General features: G+C 50.3%; 1 protein-coding gene across 2 annotated transcripts; it reads right to left on the minus strand.

Annotated features, from left to right (window-relative positions):
• Window positions 1–242: 242 nt before the first annotated feature.
• Window positions 243–22,374, minus strand: LOC306924182 (uncharacterized protein). 2 transcript variants are annotated; one of them, XM_079502582.1, is made up of 6 exons: window positions 22,173–22,374; window positions 18,547–18,594; window positions 10,477–10,596; window positions 6,688–9,870; window positions 6,457–6,648; window positions 243–3,062 (listed from the first exon to the last, which is right to left on the minus strand). In XM_079502582.1, exons 4-6 carry the CDS (start codon window positions 9,811–9,813, stop codon window positions 2,286–2,288), a joined length of 4,095 nt encoding a protein of 1,364 aa, XP_079358708.1. In that variant the 5' UTR covers window positions 9,814–9,870; window positions 10,477–10,596; window positions 18,547–18,594; window positions 22,173–22,374; the 3' UTR covers window positions 243–2,285. The 2 variants fall into 2 exon arrangements, with proteins under 2 accessions (XP_079358708.1, XP_079358707.1); XM_079502581.1 differs by having other exon boundaries at window positions 6,457–9,870.
• Between the last annotated feature and the right edge of the window lie 474 nt (window positions 22,375–22,848).

A 22,848-nucleotide genomic window follows, 5' to 3' on the forward strand; every position in this document is an offset into this window, starting at 1 on the left:
ACACTATATAGGGCTGTATTTTGTGTCTTAAGTACCAGGTCTTATTACTTAACTTAAGACCTGGAGGCGTGATCAATGCCATTTGGCTATTCTGAGTGGCCAAAGAGCATTGACCACGCCTCCAGGTCTTAAGTTAAGTAATAAGACCTGGTACTTAAGACATGCAAAATACAGCCCCAAGAGGCGTTCCCGCCCAAAATGGGTTAAAACCAGCGCCACGTGAAATGAAAGGAGACACAATGGACAAATCTGCATATTTATTAACTTGTTAACGAGCAAACACAAGCTAGGCTACTAGCCGCTAGGCTACTAGCCTAGCAAACACAAGCTAGGCTACTAGCCTAGCAAACACAAGCTAGGCTACTAGCCTAGCAAACACAAGCTAGGCTACTAGCCGCTAGGCTACTAGCCTAGCAAACACAAGCTAGGCTACTAGCCTAGCAAACACAAGCTAGGCTACTAGCCTAGCAAACACAAGCTAGGCTACTAGCCGCTAGGCTACTAGCCTAGCAAACACAAGCTAGGCTACTAGCCGACTACTTCTATCATAAAGTCTGCTTTAGCCATTTTGATGGACCCGGTTGGTATAGTGAGAAATATTTACATGTTTTTTTTAAAGGTATGTTTTAACCTGGGGCCAAAAATCTAAACAAGTTAATATTTTTTTTACAGTGGCAACAAAAACCTAAACAAGGTAACGGTATCTCTTTTTACAAGTGGCAACAGTTATAATAGTTGAAGATGGACCAAGATCACATTATGGCACAAAAACTATAGAAAACAGAAATAAACTGACATTACTGTATATAATATCAAAATGATTGTGGACACTTCAAATCTCACCATGTGCTCTGCCTAAATAAAGTCTAAATGCCTACAAATTCATATTTTTGGACTTAAAGCTGGAAGGAAATACTTGCCATTAATATATTGGTTGCAAAGGTATTAAGTTTATTAACCCATTTAGAACTGAGGACGATTCTACGAATGTCTTCTAAATCCTGACAGTTTTCCCAAAAAAAAACATGTTTCTATGTCAGTCGTTCTCAAACATTTTCATGTCAAGGACCCCCAAAAATATATGTATTTGGCCGCTGACCCCCATCTGATAAAATGTTGTTCCAGGGACCCCCCCTCTCAGAAGCAAAGATTTGAGTTAAAAACGTTGACCCCTCTGTCACATGATGGGACTAGTTTTTTGTGACCAGTATCACTACGCCAGCAGCAGCACAAAAACAAACGTCTTATTAATCAATGAATACCTTTTCAACCACTACAATAATGGCAAGTATTTCCTACACCCACAGCTTTAAGTCCTAAAGATCCAAACTGGACCTTTAAACATGGCTGCCCGGCCACGTCGTGCTCCTAAAGATCCAAACTGGACCTTTAAACATGGCTGCCCGGCCACGTCGTGCTCCTAAAGATCCAAACTGGACCTTTAAACATGGCTGCCCGGCCACGTGGTGCTCCTAAAGATCCATAATGGACCTTTAAACATGGCTGCCCGGCCACGTCGTGCTGCTAAAGATCCATAATGAACCTTTAAACATGGCTGCCCGGCCACGTCGTGCTCCTAAAGATCCATAATGAACCTTTAAACATGGCTGCCCGGCCACGCCGTGCTCCTAAAGATCCATAATGAACCTTTAAACATGGCTGCCCGGCCACGTCGTGCTCCTAAAGATCCATAATGAACCTTTAAACATGGCTGCCCGGCCACGTCGTGCTCCTAAAGATCCATAATGAACCTTTAAACATGGCTGCCCGGCCACGTCGTGCTCCTAAAGATCCATAATGGACCTTTAAACATGGCTGCCCGGCCACGTCGTGCTCCTAAAGATCCATAATGAACCTTTAAACATGGCTGCCCGGCCACGTCGTGCTCCTAAAGATCCAAACTGGACCTTTAAACATGGCTGCTCGGCCACGCCGTGCATAATGCGAGCGTGAGGATGTGGGAGGGTTCAAATCCGACTCCCATCTTGTCTCACATGAAAACGCTCTCCGTATAGAGTACACTTATTTTAATCTAAAACAAAGCATAGAAAATGCACACCAAAAAACATGTCTTACACATAATTATAAAAGAAGCCCATTTGTAAAAAAGAAAACCTAAATCATAATCCAGTCAGCCGCCCGAGTCAGGGGGGGGGGGGGGGGGGGGGGGGGGGAGCGGTGATTCGACGACGAGGGTCCTAAAAAAAAAGGAAAGTTTTCAGTCATTTTAAACACTTCCGAGGCAAATAGTCAAGCTTGTTCGCTGCTGCTCCCGGGGCGTCTTCCTAAACGCTCTCCGCCACCAGGAGGCGCTCTAGTTTGGGCCTGGCCGCTGCCATCACGTCCCCGGCCATGATGCGGTGCACCCTCCGTCGGTGGTTCTTCAGCGACTTCAGGTTGGGGTAGCTTCCGTCACAGACGTCGCAGCGGTACGGCAGCGGCCCCCCACCCCCCCCACCCCCCTGGGTCTGGCGGTGGTGGTTGCTGTGCGACAGCATGTGTCTCTGCAGCCCCTCGGGCGAGCCGAACCAGCGGGCGCACACGTGGCAGCGCATGGGTTTGTTGCCGCCCCCGGAGGGCGGCTTGCAGCACGCGCCGCTCCGCTGGTGGAACACCAGCGCGATGGTGCTGGGGAAGTGGGCGTTGCAGCGGGTGCAGTGGTTGGTCTTGGGCTGCTGGTGGTGCTGGTGGTTGGTGGCGAGGCGCGCCGAGCCTTTGCAGCGGTTCAGGGAGACGTGCCGGCGCAGCGAGCAGCGCGACGAGAAGGTGTTGTTGCAGCGCGTGCACGTGAAGCGCTGCTTGCTCTTGTTGTTGGCGCTCTGATGCTGCACGGCGGCGGGGCGGGGCATGGCGGGGCTTTTCATCAGCGGAGGGAGAGGAGGACGGTGGTGTTGTTGTTTGGGCGGAGCAGCAGCAGCAGGAGGAGGAGGAGGGTGGGGTCTCGGCGAGGACGACGAGGACGGCTGCTGCTGGAAGCGAAGCAGCAGCGGCTGGGAGCGGCGGGGCTGCAGGCCCCCAGGGTACAGCTGGTGGTGAGGGTGCATGTGGATCTGCAGGTGGACCTGCAGGTGGAACAACAACATAAGGGAGATGTATTAAACAATTTAGACCTGAGGCCGATTCTAAAAACAATGTCTTCTAAATCAAAAATGTTTTCACCTATGACACTGACATATAAACCTATGTTTCTATGTCAGTGGTTCTCAAACATTTTCATGTCAAGGCCTCCCAAGATTATATGTATTTGGCTGCCGACCCCCATCTGAAAATATATTGTTCCAGAGACCTCCTCCCCAGAAGCAAAGATTTGAGTTAAAAACGTTCGCTCTGAAAGGATATATTCCAACATTTGGGCCACATTTTCACGATTTAAAAAAAAGAGCAGACCTAAATATAATTTATTGGGGTCTAGTAGGACTATAGTAAATAATTAAAAAAAAGATATTGCTATAACATTTTGTAAAAAAGAAATACATATTTGGCCCCATGTTCGAATGCCCCCGCCCCCTGTCAAAAACAGCAAAAATCCCTAAAACGAAAGAAAGCAGCAAATGAAAAATAATCAACACTCATATTTTACTTTCTATAATAACAACCTAAAACATGAACCTTGGTTGGAAAAAAACCTAAAGTTGTCCTTTAACCCATTCTGGGCGGGAACCCCTTTTGGTGTTTTAAACATTATGTTATAATTTAGCTATTGAAAAATAGCAGATCTACAAGCTCATAGTGCGGCACCGAGTGCCGCGCTACGAGCTTGTAGGTCTGCTATTTTTGAAATATATATTGTTACAGAGCGAGTTTTTAACTCAAATCTTTGCTACTGGGAGGGTCCCTGGAACTACATATTTTCAGATGGGGGTCAGCGGCCAATGTCATATATATTTGGGGTTCCTTGACATGAATATGTTTGAGAACTACTGACATAGAAACATGGAAACATAGAAACAGGATTTAGAAGACTTTCAGTTGGTTGCCTGGACAACCAACTGAAAAAGTCTAGCTCAATAAATACATACCGAGCGGTCCAGGCACCTAGGCTGGTAATCCAGCCTGACAGCGTGTCGCGGGTTCGAGTCCCGATCCCAACGACCTTCGCTGCGTGTCTTCCCCCCCCCCCCCCCCCCCCCCCACCCACCGCCATCTCTCTCCCCCTTTCCTGTCTAACTACAGTAAAACAAGTAAGACGCGCAAACGCGGGAAGCGAACGCAGCTCGTAAATTGCAATAACAATTAGAATAAATTACGTACTTTTTAAGGGTTTTTTTAAGTTAAGTTTTTTTAAATTAAATGTTTTTTCAAGTAATTTTTTTAGTGTGTGTATGTGTGCGTGCGTGCGTGTTTCTTTTTTAGGTTTTTTTTTAAAAGTTTTTTCTTCAAGTTTTTTTTTAAGTTAAGTTTTTTTTAAGTTAAGTTTTTTGTGTGTGTGCGTTTTTCCTTTTGAAGTTTTTTTTTTAAGTTAAGTCTTTTAAGTTAAATTTTTTTTTAAGTTAAGTTTTTTGTGTGTGCGTTTTTCCCTTTTAAGTTTTTTTTTTAAGTTAAGTTTTTTTTTAAGTTAAGTTTTTTTTTAAGTTAAGTTTTTTGTGTGTGCGTTTTTCCTTTAAGTTTTTTTTTAAGTTAAGTTTTTTTTAAGTTAAGTTTTTTGTGTGTGTGTGCGTGCGTGCGTGCGTGCGTGCGTGCGTGCGTGTGTTTTTGTGTGTGATACAGCTGCGCCCTCTGATGGTGGGCGGGTGGTGTTACAGCGTGACACACAGACACACACACACAGACGTGATCTGCTGGGTCTCATAGTAAATGCTCACTGCGTTCGCAATCAATAAAGGCAAAAAGCCCAAAAATAATGTATAAATAATAGATAAGGATAGAAGATTAATATAAAGGAGTACAATATCAATTCATTATATCTTATGAAGTACATATATTTATTATGAAAAGTAATGCTATAACCGTATCATATATATTTTTCTTCTCCCAGGCAATTCTGAATTCTGAGTGATCAAATGTGTCTTATTTATCTTTTTCTTCTGTTGTGTCTTTTTCTCTTTTCTTATCTTTTCTTCTGTCCCCCCCCCCCGCCCCCCCACACCCAGTTTGTAGTTTTTTCTTCTCTTTTTCTTTCTTCATGTTTGCTTTGATGTTAAAGGGTAAGACCACTTTTGTAGAGGTTTGGGTTGTGTAGGTACCTTGCCATGACAATTTAGAGCATCACCAAAACCCATGTGGTTTTATTTTTTCATAAAAATGTTAACTTCCTGTTGATTTGTCCATTTAATTAGGAAGAAAACCCGGACTGGATCCATGGATCCGGATCAGATCTTCAAATAGTAAAATCAACAGGAAGTTAAAAGTTTTATGAAGAAATAAATAAAACTACATGAGTTTTGGTGATGCTCTATATTGTCTGAATCAACTTTGTTTGTATTTGTTTACGTACTAAAAGAGTGACTTTGAGAGTCGTTTTAGCGTACAATGTAAGTCAATGAGGAGCATATTTTGAATTATCAATTTCTAATCACTGGGGGAAAAAAAATAATTTCTTGTCCACATTTGGAGTTACATCTTGGCAAGGTAACTACACAACCCAAACCTAAAAAAAGTGGCCTTACACTTTAAAATGATAGGCAAAATCATCATTATTTCATGCAAAAAAACCCCCACACAATTCAAATCGTTAATCGCAATAATTTGTGTGATGATTAGTGGTCAGTTTAACTGTGCAACGGCACCAGCCCTCCCTCCCTGCTATACCTCGTAGTCGGCCCAGGAGCCCACGGTCTCCCCACACGTGGGACAGGTGTAGTTCTTACCTCGTAGTCGGCCCAGGAGCCCACGGTCTCCCCACACGTGGGACAGGTGTAGTTCTTACCTCGTAGTCGGCCCAGGAGCCCACGGTCTCCCCACACGTGGGACAGGTGTAGTTCTTACCTCGTAGTCGGCCCAGGAGCCCACGGTCTCCCCACACGTGGGACAGGTGTAGTTCTTACCTCGTAGTCGGCCCAGGAGCCCACGGTCTCCCCACACGTGGGACAGGTGTAGTTCTTACCTCGTAGTCGGCCCAGGAGCCCACGGTCTCCCCACACGTGGGACAGGTGTAGTTCTTACCTCGTAGTCGGCCCAGGAGCCCACGGTCTCCCCACACGTGGGACAGGTGTAGTTCTTACCTCGTAGTCGGCCCAGGAGCCCACGGTCTCCCCACACGTGGGACAGGTGTAGTTCTTACCTCGTAGTCGGCCCAGGAGCCCACGGTCTCCCCACACGTGGGACAGGTGTAGTTCTTACCTCGTAGTCGGCCCAGGAGCCCACGGTCTCCCCGCACGTGGGACAGGTGTAGTTCTTACCTCGTAGTCGGCCCAGGAGCCCACGGTCTCCCCGCACGTGGGACAGGTGTAGTTCTTACCTCGTAGTCGGCCCAGGAGCCCACGGTCTCCCCACACGTGGGACAGGTGTAGTTCTTACCTCGTAGTCGGCCCAGGAGCCCACGGTCTCCCCACACGTGGGACAGGTGTAGTTCTCCTGCGCGTGCTTCTGCAGGTGTTCCAGGAGCAGCCGCGGCGACGTGAAGCCCATGCCGCACTCGCAGGTGACGCGGCGCGGCAGCACGGAGGGCAGCGACATGATGCCCCAGTTGTTCCCGTCGCCGCCGTCCTCCTTCTGGCCGCCGCCGCCGCTCCCCTCTCGGCCCGTCACGGTCCCGCCGCCGCTCCCCTCTCGGCCGCCGCCGCTCCCCTCTCGGCCCGTCACGGTCCGGTTCCCGCCGCCGCTCCCCTCTCGGCCCGTCACGGTCCGGTTCAGCTCACACTTGTTCCTGTGAACTAGCATGTTGTCTTTGCGGTTAAAACTCTTGCCGCAGACGTAGCAGTCAAACATAGGCTTGACCTTATTGACCTTATTTGGCGCCACGGTGCCAAACATATGTTGTTGTTGTTGTTGTTGTTGTTGGGCCTTGCTGGCGTCGTGCCGTGGCGGGACGGCTCCGAAGAAGTGCTGGACGGGGACGGGTCCGAGGCCGGGGGCCGCCGCGGGGAGCCCGAGGCCGGCCTGCCTGGTCCCGCACAGCATCAGGTGGCGCCTCAGCGTGGACTGGCGGCTGTAGGTCTTCTGACAGCGGCCGCACGGGTAGCGCTTCACGCCGTTGCTGACGAAGAAAGGCAGCGGCGCGTTGGCCGGGGAGTTCTCCAGGCCGCCGCCGCCGCCGTCGTCCTCGTCGTCGTCGTCGTCGTCCGCGGCCAGCTCCTCCACGTCGTCCTCCATCTCGGCCAGGTCGCTCTCGCTCAGCGCCTCCAGCTCCTCGTCCAGCGGGACGGTCCACTGTCCCCCTCCGTCCTGTCCGTCCCACGGCAGCTTGTCTGCGTCCGGGAGCAGCGAGCCGGCGGACTGAGACGGGTCGGCGTCCGCGGCGGCGGCGGGGGGGTTTCCCGCCTGGGGGAAGAACGGCGGGAAACCTTTCGCCGTGCCGCCGGACCACAGCGAATCAGAGAACTCGGAGCTTGGCGGCTCCACCTTCACTCGGCCGCCGCCCATCTCCGTGCCCACGCTCTTAGAAATGCCCAATATGGGCATCTCGGCGACGCCCGGGACCCTGTTGTTGACCCTGTTGTTGCCGTTCTGGATGGACGTCAGCCGCGTCTGTTTCTGGTGAGCGGCGGCGGGGGGCGTACCCCCGCGATGGGGGGGAGCAGCCGAGACCCGGCACTTGTGCATTTTGAGGTTGTACCTCCGCGCGTAGCTGTGCTTGCACGTCGGACAGAAGAAGACCCTCTTCTGGTTCTGCAGCCTGAGGTGGGCGAAGGCGGTCTTGGCGTGCGGCGCGAGCAGCGTCTTCGGGTAGCTCGGCTGCTTCCCCGACAGCTGGGGGCAGACGTGGTTGTCGGGGAAGGGCATCTTCCCGATGATCAGCTTCTTGCAGTGACGGCAGCATTTGATCCTCTCCTTGCGGTGCATGGAGTGGTGCTCCGTCAGGGCGTCCACGTCCCTGAAGACACGGCGGCAGCGACAGCACTGGTACGCCCCGCCGCCGGGCGCCACCCCGCCGCCGTGGCCCGTGGGGTCCACCAGGGTCTGCCGCGTCTCCAGCAGCACCACGGGGGAGAAGCTCTTGGTCAGGGACACGATGCTCTTGGTGCTGGAGTCCAGGATGCGGCCCACGCCGGGCGACTTGGTCTTCGTCCCCTTCGGCTTCTTGAGCAGCTGTCTCAGCTGCGACACGGAGGAGGGGTCGTCCGCGTTGAGCGGCGGCGGCGGCGCCGTCGCCGCCGCCTCCGCCGCCTCGGACGCAGCCTCTTCTTGCGTGATTTCGACCGGGACGAGTTCGGCTTTGGGAACGAGGGGCTTTTTGTCGGGCACCGCTTCGGGCGGGGGTACGCGGGGAAAGCGCCTCATGTAGGCGGTCGCAAGCAGCTTCATGAAGTTATTGTTTTTGGGCAAATGGTCACCCTTTGAAACCGAACTGCTGCTGGGGACGGAATCCGTTCGGTCGTTGCAGGATGGAACGTCTTCTTGCATAGCCTCGGACATCTCTTGTACAGGTTTAGGCCTGTCTTGTATAGCCTCGGACATCTCTTGTACAGGATCAGGCCTGTCTTGTATAGCCTCGGACATCTGTTGCACAGGTTTAGGCCTGTCTTGTATAGCCTCGGGCATCTCTTGTACAGGATCAGGCCTGTCCTGTATAGCCTCGGACATCTCTTGTACAGGATCAGGCCTGTCCTGTATAGCCTCGGACATCTCTTGTACAGGTTTAGGCCTGTCTTGTATAGCCTCGGACATCTCTTGTACAGGTTTAGGCCTGTCTTGTATAGCCTCGGACATCTCCTGTATGGCGTCGGACATGTGTTGTATAGCCTCTGAGATGTCCGGTACAGGTTCGAGCATGTCTTGTATAGCTTCCGGCGTTGGCTCTTGCACTGCGGACGAGTTGTTTGATTCCTCGTGCGGTGGCCGTCGAGGGGATTGGCTTCGTTCTCGAGGTGCAGCGGCATCCTCCTCGGCACCGGCGTCAAGCACGGTTCTGGTGTCTGACGATGATACACTCTGAAGATCAGCGGCCGCTAAAGCATGGCGTTGGGGAGCCGGGGGCGCTGGGGCCGACACCGGCCGGGGGTCACCTGACCGGTGGGTAGCAGGGGGCGTTGGGGCAGACACCGGCCGGGGGTCACCTGACCGGTGGGTAGCAGGGGGCGTTGGGGCAGACACCGGCCGGGGGTCACCTGACCGGTGGGTAGCAGGGGGCGTTGGGGCAGACACCGGCCGGGGGTCACCTGACCGTTGGGGAGCAGGGGGCGTTGGGGCCGACACCGGCCGGGGGTCACCTGACCGGTGGGGAGCAGGGGGCGTTGGGGCCGACACCGGCCGGGCGCCACCTGACCCGGGTGGCTCTCGTAGGGGAGGAGCCGCTGGGTCGCCCATTCCTCCCGCGGCGCGGACATCGTTGGTGGCGCGAGGTTGGAGCAGGTGCGGGTTGGAAAGGTGCACCCTCTTGTGCTCCAGCATGAGATTGAAGTCCTTGAACTCGTCGCCACAGTCGCATATGTAGAGCGAGTCGGAAGGGCTCTCGAACAGGACGATGGCCGAGCTGGGGAGTGGCTGATGGTGATGCTGCGACGACTCCCTGTGGGCGAGCAGCGGGTCCTGGTGGTGGAGGTGGTGGTGCTGGGGGGGCTTGGCGGGCAGGGCGGGGGGCAGCGGAGCGGAGGAGATGGCCGCGGCGTGCGTGGCTTGGTGCACCAGCAGCGAGGCCAGGCCGGTGAAGGTGGAGGAGCACGCCATGCATCGGTACACCTTGGAGGAGGACGAGGTTCCCTGGAGGCCCAGCATGGTGGGAACCTGACGGCGTCTAGAATCACTCACGATCGTCTCTCTCTCCCAGGCTTCCTGTGAAAACAACAACACCACACACAGCTGTCAGTCTGAGGTGAACAACGCCTCCACAACCAATACAAGGGATATTTTTCAGGTTAAAAACAAAAAGCATTTTGTTAAATAAGTTAACACAACGCAAAACTGCCCAAAAACCACTTTCACCTAGAAAATCCATTCACATTTTTTATAATTCAGCTGACTGTGGAGACACATGCTGGAACTTTTTACTTTGAAATGTTTTATAGTTTGAGTTATTTAATTTAAACGCCAAATGCATTCTGAATGGCGAAAACACGTCCACAGACGTCTTGGGCTCTGCCCGTGCGGTAATACCAAAGACGTCCACAGACACAAAATGTGTTAAAGCAGATCTTTAAATCCCGCAAATGTGGCGCAAATCTTTGAATATATATATTCTTTCAGAGCCAAAGTTTTTAACTCAAATCTTTGCTTCTGGGGGGGGGGGGGGGGGGGGTCCCTCACTGGAACAACATATTTTCAGATGGGGGTCGACGGCCAAATACTATATAATCTTGCGGGTCCTTGACATGAAAATGTTTGAGAACGACTGATACAGAAACATGGGGTTTTTCAGAAAACTTTAAATAATAATAATACCTAAAGTGGGGTGCAGGACGCTCCACAAGCGCCGGAGGTCTCGTCTAACTGAGCCGTTGAGTCACCAGGTGGTGTGAATGGTTCCATCAGCAGAGAAACTGGAACAGATCTACAAAACATCTGGAACACAGGCAAGACGACATTAATAATAATACATCTTTATTTGTATAGCACCTTTCATGACATGAAATGCAGCTCAAAGTGCTTTACAGAGCAATGGAGAAAAAAAAGAAAAGCAAGGCATAAAACATATAAAACAAGAGCAGTAATGCAATACAATGAGGACATGAATAACAAGAAAAAATAAAAGATCAATTAAAAGCAAGAGTGTAGAAGTGTGTCTTGAGCTGTGCTTTAAAAATGTCTACAGAGGATGCCTGTCGAAGGTACAGTGGGAGTTTGTTCCACGCCGTCGGCCCGTAGAAGCAAAACGCTGCTTCCCCATATTTTTTAGTTGCCATTTTTTAGGCAAAGCAAGCAGGCCAGCAGTGGAAGACCTTAGGGGGCGGTTTGGGACATATTTAGGCAGGCAGTCATGTATGTAGGAAGGTGCGAGACCATTGAGAGCTTTATAAACAAGTAAAATAATTTTAAAATCAATCCTAAAAACAACCGGGAGCCAGTGCAGTAGATTAGATCTACAAAACATCTGGAACACAGGACAAGATGACATTAGATCTACAAAACATCTGGAACACAGGACAAGATGACATTAGATCTACAAAGCATCTGGAACACAGGACAAGACGACATTAGATCTACAAAGCATCTGGAACACAGGACAAGACGACATTAGATCTACAAAGCATCTGGAACACAGGACAAGACGACATTAGATCTACAAAGCATCTGGAACACAGGACAAGATGACATTAGATCTACAAAGCATCTGGAACACAGGACAAGACGACATTAGATCTACAAAGCATCTGGAACACAGGACAAGACGACATTAGATCTACAAAGCATCTGGAACACAGGACAAGACGACATTAGATCTACAAAGCATCTGGAACACAGGACAAGACGACATTAGATCTACAAAGCATCTGGAACACAGGACAAGACGACATTAGATCTACAAAGCATCTGGAACACAGGACAAGATGACATTAGATCTACAAAGCATCTGGAACACAGGACAAGATGACATTAGATAAAGACTACGCACCGAAACCCGAATACCGAATATAGTTGCTGTCATGGCTGTGCCTGTGTTGTAGATCTACTCAGGGATGCAACGAATATTTGGCCACCGAAACTATTTGGCTGAATAGTGGCAAAAATGCATATTTGGGGGGGGTCACTGGCCTCGCGGTCCAGGCGCATCATGCAACATATAGGCTCTGGCCTGACAGCGCGTCGCGTGTTCGAGTCCTGTTCATGACGACCTTTGCTGCGTGTCTCTCCCCTTCTCTCTCTCTCTCTCTCCCTCCTTCCTGTCCATCTTCACTTGATACTATCAATAAAAGGCAAAAAAAAAGCCGAAAACAAATCTTTAAATAAAACATAATAATAATGCATATTCGGTATTCTGTTTGGTTGATTTTAGAGCCGAAACTGAACCGGGGTTACCTTTTGTAAACTACTGTTTTGTTGTGATGACCGTGATCAAAATGCAGAGATTAAAATAGGGTGCATTTTGCATCCCAAAACGCAGTTTATAGTTAATTTATACGATATATGATCCAAAAAGCGTTCATATTTTGAGGCAGATGAAATGAAGCGCTAGTATATCCATCAGATCAAAACCACGGAGAGCGCCCTGGATTAGGAGAGACGAGGCATTCTTTCTGCCGCGCTAACAGCACAGAATATTCTCCCCTCGCCTGATATCATTGAGGATGCGCTAGGACGTGTACACGTGTGGCCAATTCCTACGGACGGAAGCGGTTAAGGGACGCAATAAAACAACGACCTCTGCATCCACAGGATGCACTACTGTACTGTTTTTTTTATTCTAGTTTATTTTGCTAGCTTTAGTTACAATAATCATCATTTCTTCTTCTGTTTTCGACATGAATATAACCACATTATAACCATATAAAATGAAATGGGAGTTAAATGCTGCAATTTGTAAAAATGGCAAAATATGACTCCTAACGTCGTTGAAGTGGGACTCATCAAATGTCCCTGGGACTCATTTCTAAAAGACCATCCCTGCATCCTGAGACTCATTATAAACCTGTTTACATCACTGAAAATGTCATCATGTCCTTGACATGAAAATGTTTTGAGCGCACTGATATAGCAACATACGTTTTTGTTTTGTCTTTTCTTCCTAGAAGACATTTGTAGAATAGGCCTCTCAGGTCTTCATGGGTTAATGTGTGAACTAGAGAGTGACAGGACATCTGGTAATCACAGATCACCTCCCCCACCCTACCAACCGGTACGCACGCAGAAGTGTCCTTGAGCAAGACACTGAACCGCACAGATCACCTCCCCCACCCTACCAACCGGTACGCACGCAGAAGTGTCCTTGAGCAAGACACTGAACCGCACAGATCACCTCCCCCACCTACCAACCGGTACGCACGCAGAAGTGTCCTTGAGCAAGACACTGAACCGCACAGATCACCTCCCCCACCCTACCGACCGGTACGCACGCAGACGTGTCCTTGAGCAAGACACTGAACCGCACAGATCACCTCCCCCACCCTACCAACCGGTACGCACGCAGACGTGTCCTTGAGCAAGACACTGAACCACACAGATCACCTCCCCCACCCTACCAACCGGTACGCACGCAGAAGTGTCCTTGAGCAAGACACTGAACCGCACAGATCACCTCCCCCACCCTACCAACCGGTACGCACGCAGACGTGTCCTTGAGCAAGACACTGAACCACACAGATCACCTCCCCCACCCTACCAACCGGTACGCACGCAGACGTGTCCTTGAGCAAGACACTGAACCACACAGATCACCTCCCCCACCCTACCAACCGGTACGCACACAGAAGTGTCCTTGAGCAAGACACTGAACCGCACAGATCACCTCCCCCACCCTACCAACCGGTACGCACGCAGAAGTGTCCTTGAGCAAGACACTGAACCGCACAGATCACCTCCCCCACCCTACCAACCGGTACGCACACAGAAGTGTCCTTGAGCAAGACACTGAACCACACAGATCACCTCCCCCACCTACCAACCGGTACGCACGCAGAAGTGTCCTTGAGCAAGACACTGAACCACACAGATCACCTCCCCCACCTACCAACCGGTACGCACGCAGAAGTGTCCTTGAGCAAGACACTGAACCACACAGATCACCTCCCCCACCTACCAACCGGTACGCACGCAGAAGTGTCCTTGAGCAAGACACTGAACCACACAGATCACCTCCCCCACCCTACCAACAGGTACGCACGCAGAAGTGTCCTTGAGCAAGACACTGAACCGCACAGATCACCTCCCCCACCCTACCAACCGGTACGCACGCAGAAGTGTCCTTGAGCAAGACACTGAACCACACAGATCACCTCCCCCACCCTACCAACCGGTACGCACGCAGAAGTGTCCTTGAGCAAGACACTGAACCACACAGATCACCTCCCCCACCTACCAACCGGTACGCACGCAGAAGTGTCCTTGAGCAAGACACTGAACCACACAGATCACCTCCCCCACCCTACCAACCGGTACGCACGCAGACGTGTCCTTGAGCAAGACACTGAACCACACAGATCACCTCCCCCACCTACCAACCGGTACGCACACAGAAGTGTCCTTGAGCAAGACACTGAACCACACAGATCACCTCCCCCACCTACCAACCGGTACGCACACAGAAGTGTCCTTGAGCAAGACACTGAACCACACAGATCACCTCCCCCACCTACCAACCGGTACGCACACAGAAGTGTCCTTGAGCAAGACACTGAACCACACAGATCACCTCCCCCACCCTACCAACCGGTACGCACGCAGAAGTGTCCTTGAGCAAGACACTGAACCACACAGATCACCTCCCCCACCTACCAACCGGTACGCACGCAGAAGTGTCCTTGAGCAAGACACTGAACCACACAGATCACCTCCCCCACCTACCAACCGGTACGCACGCAGAAGTGTCCTTGAGCAAGACACTGAACCACACAGATCACCTCCCCCACCCTACCAACCGGTACGCACGCAGAAGTGTCCTTGAGCAAGACACTGAACCACACAGATCACCTCCCCCACCCTACCAACCGGTACGCACGCAGACGTGTCCTTGAGCAAGACACTGAACCACACAGATCACCTCCCCCACCCTACCAACCGGTACGCACACAGAAGTGTCCTTGAGCAAGACACTGAACCGCACAGATCACCTCCCCCACCCTACCAACCGGTACGCACGCAGAAGTGTCCTTGAGCAAGACACTGAACCGCACAGATCACCTCCCCCACCCTACCAACAGGTACGCACGCAGAAGTGTCCTTGAGCAAGACACTGAACCGCACAGATCACCTCCCCCACCCTACCAACCGGTACGCACGCAGAAGTGTCCTTGAGCAAGACACTGAACCACACAGATCACCTCCCCCACCCTACCAACCGGTACGCACGCAGAAGTGTCCTTGAGCAAGACACTGAACCACACAGATCACCTCCCCCACCTACCAACCGGTACGCACGCAGAAGTGTCCTTGAGCAAGACACTGAACCACACAGATCACCTCCCCCACCCTACCAACCGGTACGCACGCAGACGTGTCCTTGAGCAAGACACTGAACCACACAGATCACCTCCCCCACCTACCAACCGGTACGCACACAGAAGTGTCCTTGAGCAAGACACTGAACCACACAGATCACCTCCCCCACCTACCAACCGGTACGCACACAGAAGTGTCCTTGAGCAAGACACTGAACCACACAGATCACCTCCCCCACCTACCAACCGGTACGCACACAGAAGTGTCCTTGAGCAAGACACTGAACCACACAGATCACCTCCCCCACCCTACCAACCGGTACGCACGCAGAAGTGTCCTTGAGCAAGACACTGAACCACACAGATCACCTCCCCCACCCTACCAACAGGTACGCACGCAGAAGTGTCCTTGAGCAAGACACTGAACCGCACAGATCACCTCCCCCACCCTACCAACCGGTACGCACGCAGAAGTGTCCTTGAGCAAGACACTGAACCACACAGATCACCTCCCCCACCCTACCAACCGGTACGCACGCAGAAGTGTCCTTGAGCAAGACACTGAACCACACAGATCACCTCCCCCACCTACCAACCGGTACGCACGCAGAAGTGTCCTTGAGCAAGACACTGAACCACACAGATCACCTCCCCCACCTACCAACCGGTACGCACGCAGAAGTGTCCTTGAGCAAGACACTGAACCACACAGATCACCTCCCCCACCCTACCAACCGGTACGCACGCAGAAGTGTCCTTGAGCAAGACACTGAACCACACAGATCACCTCCCCCACCCTACCAACCGGTACGCACGCAGACGTGTCCTTGAGCAAGACACTGAACCACACAGATCACCTCCCCCACCCTACCAACCGGTACGCACGCAGAAGTGTCCTTGAGCAAGACACTGAACCACACAGATCACCTCCCCCACCCTACCAACCGGTACGCACGCAGACGTGTCCTTGAGCAAGACACTGAACCACACAGATCACCTCCCCCACCCTACCAACCGGTACGCACACAGACGTGTCCTTGAGCAAGACACTGAACCACACAGATCACCTCCCCCACCCTACCAACCGGTACGCACACAGACGTGTCCTTGAGCAAGACACTGAACCGCACAGATCACCTCCCCCACCCTACCAACCGGTACGCACACAGACGTGTCCTTGAGCAAGACACTGAACCACACAGATCACCTCCCCCACCCTACCAACCGGTACGCACACAGACGTGTCCTTGAGCAAGACACTGAACCACAGACCATGTAGGACGTTACAGTCAGGGCTCTCAAAAGTGTTGTTTTTGGCAGCACATTTTGCTCTTAAACCTAAACCTACAGTTGATTTAGTCGACTAAAATGTTTTTTTTTGGTGGGCCTTGATGCCGCCGTAATGATGATTTTCTATTTTCAGCATGCAACCAAGTGTAAAATGACTTATACAGGATCTCGTCCACTAGTCCCTTCCTAACATTTTAGTCTAGTTTTTATTTGTCGACGAAATTGTCAGTATATTTAGTCTTGGTTTTACTCATTGTAGCTTAGTTTTCATTTAGTTTTCGTCAGTGAAAAAACGTAGTCGGCGAACATGTTTCGTCTTCGTTTCAGTCGACGAGATCAACACTGGTTCTCACACATTTTTACCAATGGATTTCCAAAACGTTTCCAGAATATTTTAACCCAATTTCCAGGCCTTTATAACAATCATTCAGCGCAATAATTATTCTCTTAGTCTTATATGTGCAACAATGCCCAAAGACAGGCAGTGTAGCAACAATAAAGCATAGATTAAGATAGAATTCGTCATGACCTGACGAAGATGTAACTGAAACATATTCGAAACGTTGTCGCTTTTTTACTTATACCCTGATAAATACAATAAGGACTTAAAACCGTCTGACCAGTGCCTCCTCTCCTCATAGAATATAGAATGTTATAATTCCATTCCAAATGTTGTACCAAATGTTTTTGCTACACCACCTAGAAACACGAGAATCGGTTGGATGGCACTTAGACCCGCCTTTTAATGAGAGCGCAAAATCTGTCTTGGAAGAGTATAATTGATTAAACAAAATCGATTAGCTCAGTTAACTGTTGCACCCGTTCCCAAATGCAGAGCGTGATCAGCTTATGGACCAAAAGACAGTTTTTTTTTATTTTATCCCACGGTTTTATAACCCATTTTTCACCCCTGTGTCAATTATCTAATGTGATCCTGGGCTCTACACACCCTACGCCAACCTAGGGAGAGCAACGGACTTGAACTCATGCTTCCTTCATGCCTGAGTGTCCAAGTCGCTCCTTTACACCTGACAGGGGGGAGTTTCCCTGGTTGGACGTAGCGCGTGGAAGGAACACGTTATTCCAACCAGTTCCTTTCCCCTCCATCAGGCGCCCCGGCTGGCCAGGGGGAGGCAGTTTAGAGACCAGTTCCTTTCCCCTCCATCAGGCGCCCCGGCTGGCCAGGGGGAGGCAGTATAGAGACCAGTTCCTTTCCCCTCCATCAGGCGCCCCGGCTGGCCAGGGGGAGGCACTTTAGAGACCAGTTCCTTTCCCCTCCATCCAGTTCCTTTCCCCTCCATCAGGCGCCCCGGCTGGCCAGGGGGAGGCAGTATAGAGACCAGTTCCTTTCCCCTCCATCAGGCGCCCCGGCTGGCCAGGGGGAGGCAGTATAGAGACCAGTTCCTTTCCCCTCCATCAGGCGCCCCGGCTGGCCAGGGGGAGGCAGTATAGAGACCAGTTCCTTTCCCCTCCATCAGGCGCCCCGGCTGGCCAGGGGGAGGCAGTATAGAGACCAGTTCCTTTCCCCTCCATCAGGCGCCCCGGCTGGCCAGGGGGAGGCAGTATAGAGACCAGGATTACTGCATGTTTTTGTGCGGGTTCCTCACCCACCCAAAAGACGGTTCTGTGAACAGCTTGGTGTTGCTGCACTAGACGTCATCAACAGATGTGAGGATCTGATTTCAGGCCAACTTTCTGCAGCACTGATTCAGTTATTTATTGAACGGTCCAGTAATCCCTGCATGGTTAATATTTATGTATTAACATAACCGCTGCATTACAAACTCTGTCTAATAAACTATTCAATCAATCAATATTCAGTCAATCAAACCTAATGATGGAACTCACTGCAGCTCAGGGCCCTGTGTGCGCCAGACTATTTTAAATAGATACAGCTGTTGCTTCTGTCGACACCGTAGGACGACACCCATTTGACAACATTTCGTGGCAGGGACGCCCATAAGAGAATACTTTTTTTTAAAACAGTTGGTTGACAAAGCCACGTCATGTCACATTTAGCTGGGGACCCTCTGAATCCTGGAATCCCCTCAGGGACCCCTTGGGGGTCCCGGGCCGGGTCCACCTGCTGGTTTTAACATTCAGTGAAAGGCCTAAACATCTGGAAACTCACCAACAACGCCTCGCGGCACAGCAAGCCGTCTGCAGCCTCCGAGTGAACCTACGGGACGTAAACACAGCCTTATGAGTCACATGCACACACACACCTGATACAATTATTAAACAATCTATCCATAATCAACCCATTAAGACCTTGAACACATTTTAAAAATAATGGTTGAAGTGGTTAAACGTTAAGGGGACACAGTCAGACAAGCTTTTAACCACCTTCCTTAACCATTGTTTTAAACTTTAGCTGTTGGAAAAATAGCAGATATACAAGCTCACAATCTTGTAGATCTGCTATTTTTGAAAATACGTGTACACAGGGGTTGACATTTGACACCAAGGTCCGTCGGGTTAAGTACAGGTCATGCCCACTTGCCCAAAGTTAATTAAATGATAGGTACATTTTACTTTCTGGGGCTGTGCGATAAAGAATGTTACCTATTTTTTGGATGCCGAATACATATAGCTAGCTATGAATATGACTATGGGTTCACACTTGTTATTTCGGGGTGCATACTTAGTTTAGACTAGTCATTGGTTAGACATGGGTTAAGGTTAGGTTTAGGTGTGCTGCCCCGTGGGAGGTTAGGTTTAGGTGTGCTGCCCCGTGGGAGGTTAGGTTTAGGTGTGCTGCCCCGTGGGAGGTTAGGTTTAGGTGTGCTGCCCCGTGGGAGGTTAGGTTTAGGGTGAGGGTTTGAGATAGGTTGTAGTTGTAGGACTAATGACTGGTCTAACCAATGACTAGTCTAAACCAAAAACTGTGTAGCAACAGTAAAAACAGCACATTCTAGGTAAACAGTGCTCTTGTTTTACATTCCACAGACCAGAAGACAGAGCGCTCTGGCCACGCTCAGGTGTTTAGAGACAGATATCGTGTTGTGTTTATAGACGGTTTTGCGTCCGCTCTCAAACGAACACTTGCCCGGTCGGGAAACCTGAAAGCAAACTCCACCTGCCCGAAGGTTTTATTTGGCGTTCACAAGCCACGGGCAAATATAACAAACAACAGTCTGCAAATCCTTGAATATAATATTCTTTCACAGCGAACATTTTAATCTCATATCTTCGCTTCTGGGGGGGTCGGCGGCCAATTACAATTACATATCATTTGTGGGGTCATTGTCATGAAAAGAGTTGGAGAACCACTGACACTGACATAGAAACATATGGTTTTTATGGATATGGATATGGATTGTTATAGGATTTAGAAGACATTTGTAGAATCTGGTCTCAGGTGATTGAAATATTGATTTGTTTGTTTGTTTGTTTGTTTGCCATGTTTATTTCGAATATGCCAATACAATAAATAAAACAGTTCTTTGCATTTCCTAATTACAAGGAAAAACAATTAAAATAAATAGCTTAAAATATAAGAAAACAAAACAAAGAAAAGGACAAAAAGAGACTAAGCATATCCGAAAAGGAGTGAGAAGAAGTAAAAACTATTAACAGTTTGCAGAATTACAGTATAAATTTCAAGCACAACTCAATACAAAAAGACTGTTAACTGTGAGTGGACAACACCAATAAAGCATTACACTTGTTTACAAGAGAGTCCACCTTGTTCAATTCATCAAAACATCAAGGTCTTAAATTTGGGTTAAATACTAATGCAAAGAGCACATGTCCCACAGTGTCATATGTAAACAAGGGGGGGGGGGGTCACTGTCACCTCTTCATCACAGAGGGAAATGATGTAACCAAGTCTTAGTGCTGTGCTGTATCGTATCGACCGGTACGTCCCTTGAACTGTAGCCAGTCTACACATTTCAATCAATCAATCAATCAAATGGCAAACACTCCATCCATCCATCGCACACAAAGGCGTCGCTTGCCAACAAATGACAGCTCTCCAAGCCTCCTGTCCTGTCCTATAGTGTCTCCCCATGGTGGAGGGCTTGTAGATCTGTCCTATAGTGTCTCCCCATGGTGGAGGGCTTGTAGATCTGTCCTGTCCTATAGTGTCTCCCCATGGTGGAGGGCTTGTAGATCTGTCCTGTCCTATAGTGTCTCCCCATGGTGGAGGGCTTGTAGATCTGTCCTGTCCTATAGTGTCTCCCCATGGTGGAGGGCTTGTAGATCTGTCCTATAGTGTCTCCCCATGGTGGAGGGCTTGTAGATCTGTCCTGTCCTAGTGTCTCCCCATGGTGGAGGGCTTGTAGATCTGTCCTAGTGTCTCCCCATGGTGGAGGGCTTGTAGATCTGTCCTATAGTGTCTCCCCATGGTGGTGGCTTGTAGATCTGTCCTATAGTGTCTCCCCATGGTGGAGGGCTTGTAGATCTGTCCTTTAGTGTCTCCCCATGGTGGAGGGCTTGTAGATCTGTCCTATAGTGTCTCCCCATGGTGGAGGGCTTGTAGATCTGTCCTATAGTGTCTCCCCATGGTGGAGGGCTTGTAGATCTGTCCTATAGTGTCTCCCCATGGTGGAGGGCTTGTAGATCTGTCCTGTCCTATAGTGTCTCCCCATGGTGGAGGGCTTGTAGATCTGTCCTATAGTGTCTCCCCATGGTGGAGGGCTTGTAGATCTGTCCTATAGTGTCTCCCCATGGTGGAGGGCTTGTAGATCTGTCCTATAGTGTCTCCCCATGGTGGAGGGCTTGTAGATCTGTCCTGTCCTATAGTGTCTCCCCATGGTGGAGGGCTTGTAGATCTGTCCTGTCCTATAGTGTCTCCCCATGGTGGAGGGCTTGTAGATCTGTCCTATAGTGTCTCCCCATGGTGGAGGGCTTGTAGATCTGTCCTATAGTGTCTCCCCATGGTGGAGGGCTTGTAGATCTGTCCTGTCCTATAGTGTCTCCCCATGGTGGAGGGCTTGTAGATCTGTCCTATAGTGTCTCCCCATGGTAGAGGGCTTGTAGATCTGTCCTGTCCTATAGTGTCTCCCCATGGTAGAGGGCTTGTAGATCTGTCCTGTCCTATAGTGTCTCCCCATGGTGGAGGGCTTGTAGATCTGTCCTGTCCTATAGTGTCTCCCCATGGCTTGTAGATCTGTTTTTTTAGGACAAGCGATGTGTATACAACATCAAGGCTTCCCATGGTTACATAATAGACAACTTTAAAATGACGTTAAAGTGACACTCAGTGACGATAATAATAACTTGGAGGTTAATAAACATCTGGCTTGATTTGACTAGCAGCAGCTGCAGAGGCTGCACGTCCACCTAGCTAGCATCATGCTAACTAGCACTAGCTATACGGTTAGCAGACACTAGTGCACATACTTTGCTATTGTGTGTGTGTGTGTGTGTGTGTGTGCGCGCGCGCTTGTGTGTGTGCGAGTGTGCGCGTGTGTGTGTGTGTGTGCGCCTGTGTGTGCGCCTGTGTGTGAGAGTGTGTGTGTGTGTGTGTGTGTGTGTGTGTGTGCGTGCGTGCCATAGACGTCCAGTGGCCATGACGCCTTAACTCAGAATCACCAATAAAACTCACTAAGCCAAAAGGGTTTTAATTAATTACAACAAACACGCATTCAATAATTAATGAGGACTTTTTGCAGTGCATTGATGCTAACAGAGCTAGCCGTCATGCTACAGCGCTGCTCTCTCTGCTCTCTCCCCAGGAGGAGAGCACAGAGAGCGGCACAGGAAGGTTTTATAACAACAATAACACCGATAAATAAAAGCCTCTCTTACCGTCTGTCCTCTTCCATTAGAGCCACGTGGCACGGTGCTTTATCCAAGGATGAATGAGTGATGTTTTAATGCTCTGTGAAAGGCGTTAAAAACGGATGAATATTGTGACAAATGGAGATATTATTCTGTCTCTCTCTCTCTCTCTCTCTCTCTCCACGCCGCTCGAGCTCTCTGTGGGGTGGGCGGGGCGTCCTGCTCTCCACACGGTGTGTTGCCAGATTGAGAGAGAAGCAAGCAAGCGACTATAGGACTTTTGATTGATTGATTGATTGATTGATCGATCGATCGATCGATCGATCATACCCCTCACTCGGGTGACCCAGCCGGGGTGATCAAGTCCCGACTTACGTCCCAGTAGCTACCCTCGATCAGTACCATTAGGGAAAAACCATGGGACACACAATCCGCTGCTCCAGAACTACTCTGCCGGTACTGGGCGGGCCATCCGGTACTGGGCGGGTACTGGGCGGGTCATCTGGCGCGTGGAGGGACTAGACACTGTGGGTTGACTCCTGGCCGGGCACCTCACCAGGTCCTCTCCTGCTCTCACCAGGTGCAGCCAGGACCTGTGCGTTGCACCAGATTCCTGCTCTCACCAGGTGCAGCCAGGACCTGTGTGTTGCACTAGATTCCTGCCCTCACCAGGTGCAGCCAGGACCTGTGCGTTGCACCAGAT

Source organism: Electrona antarctica (genome assembly GCF_951216825.1).
Source record: "Electrona antarctica genome assembly, chromosome: 6".
In the NCBI taxonomy this organism is placed as follows: Eukaryota; Metazoa; Chordata; class Actinopteri; order Myctophiformes; family Myctophidae; genus Electrona; species Electrona antarctica.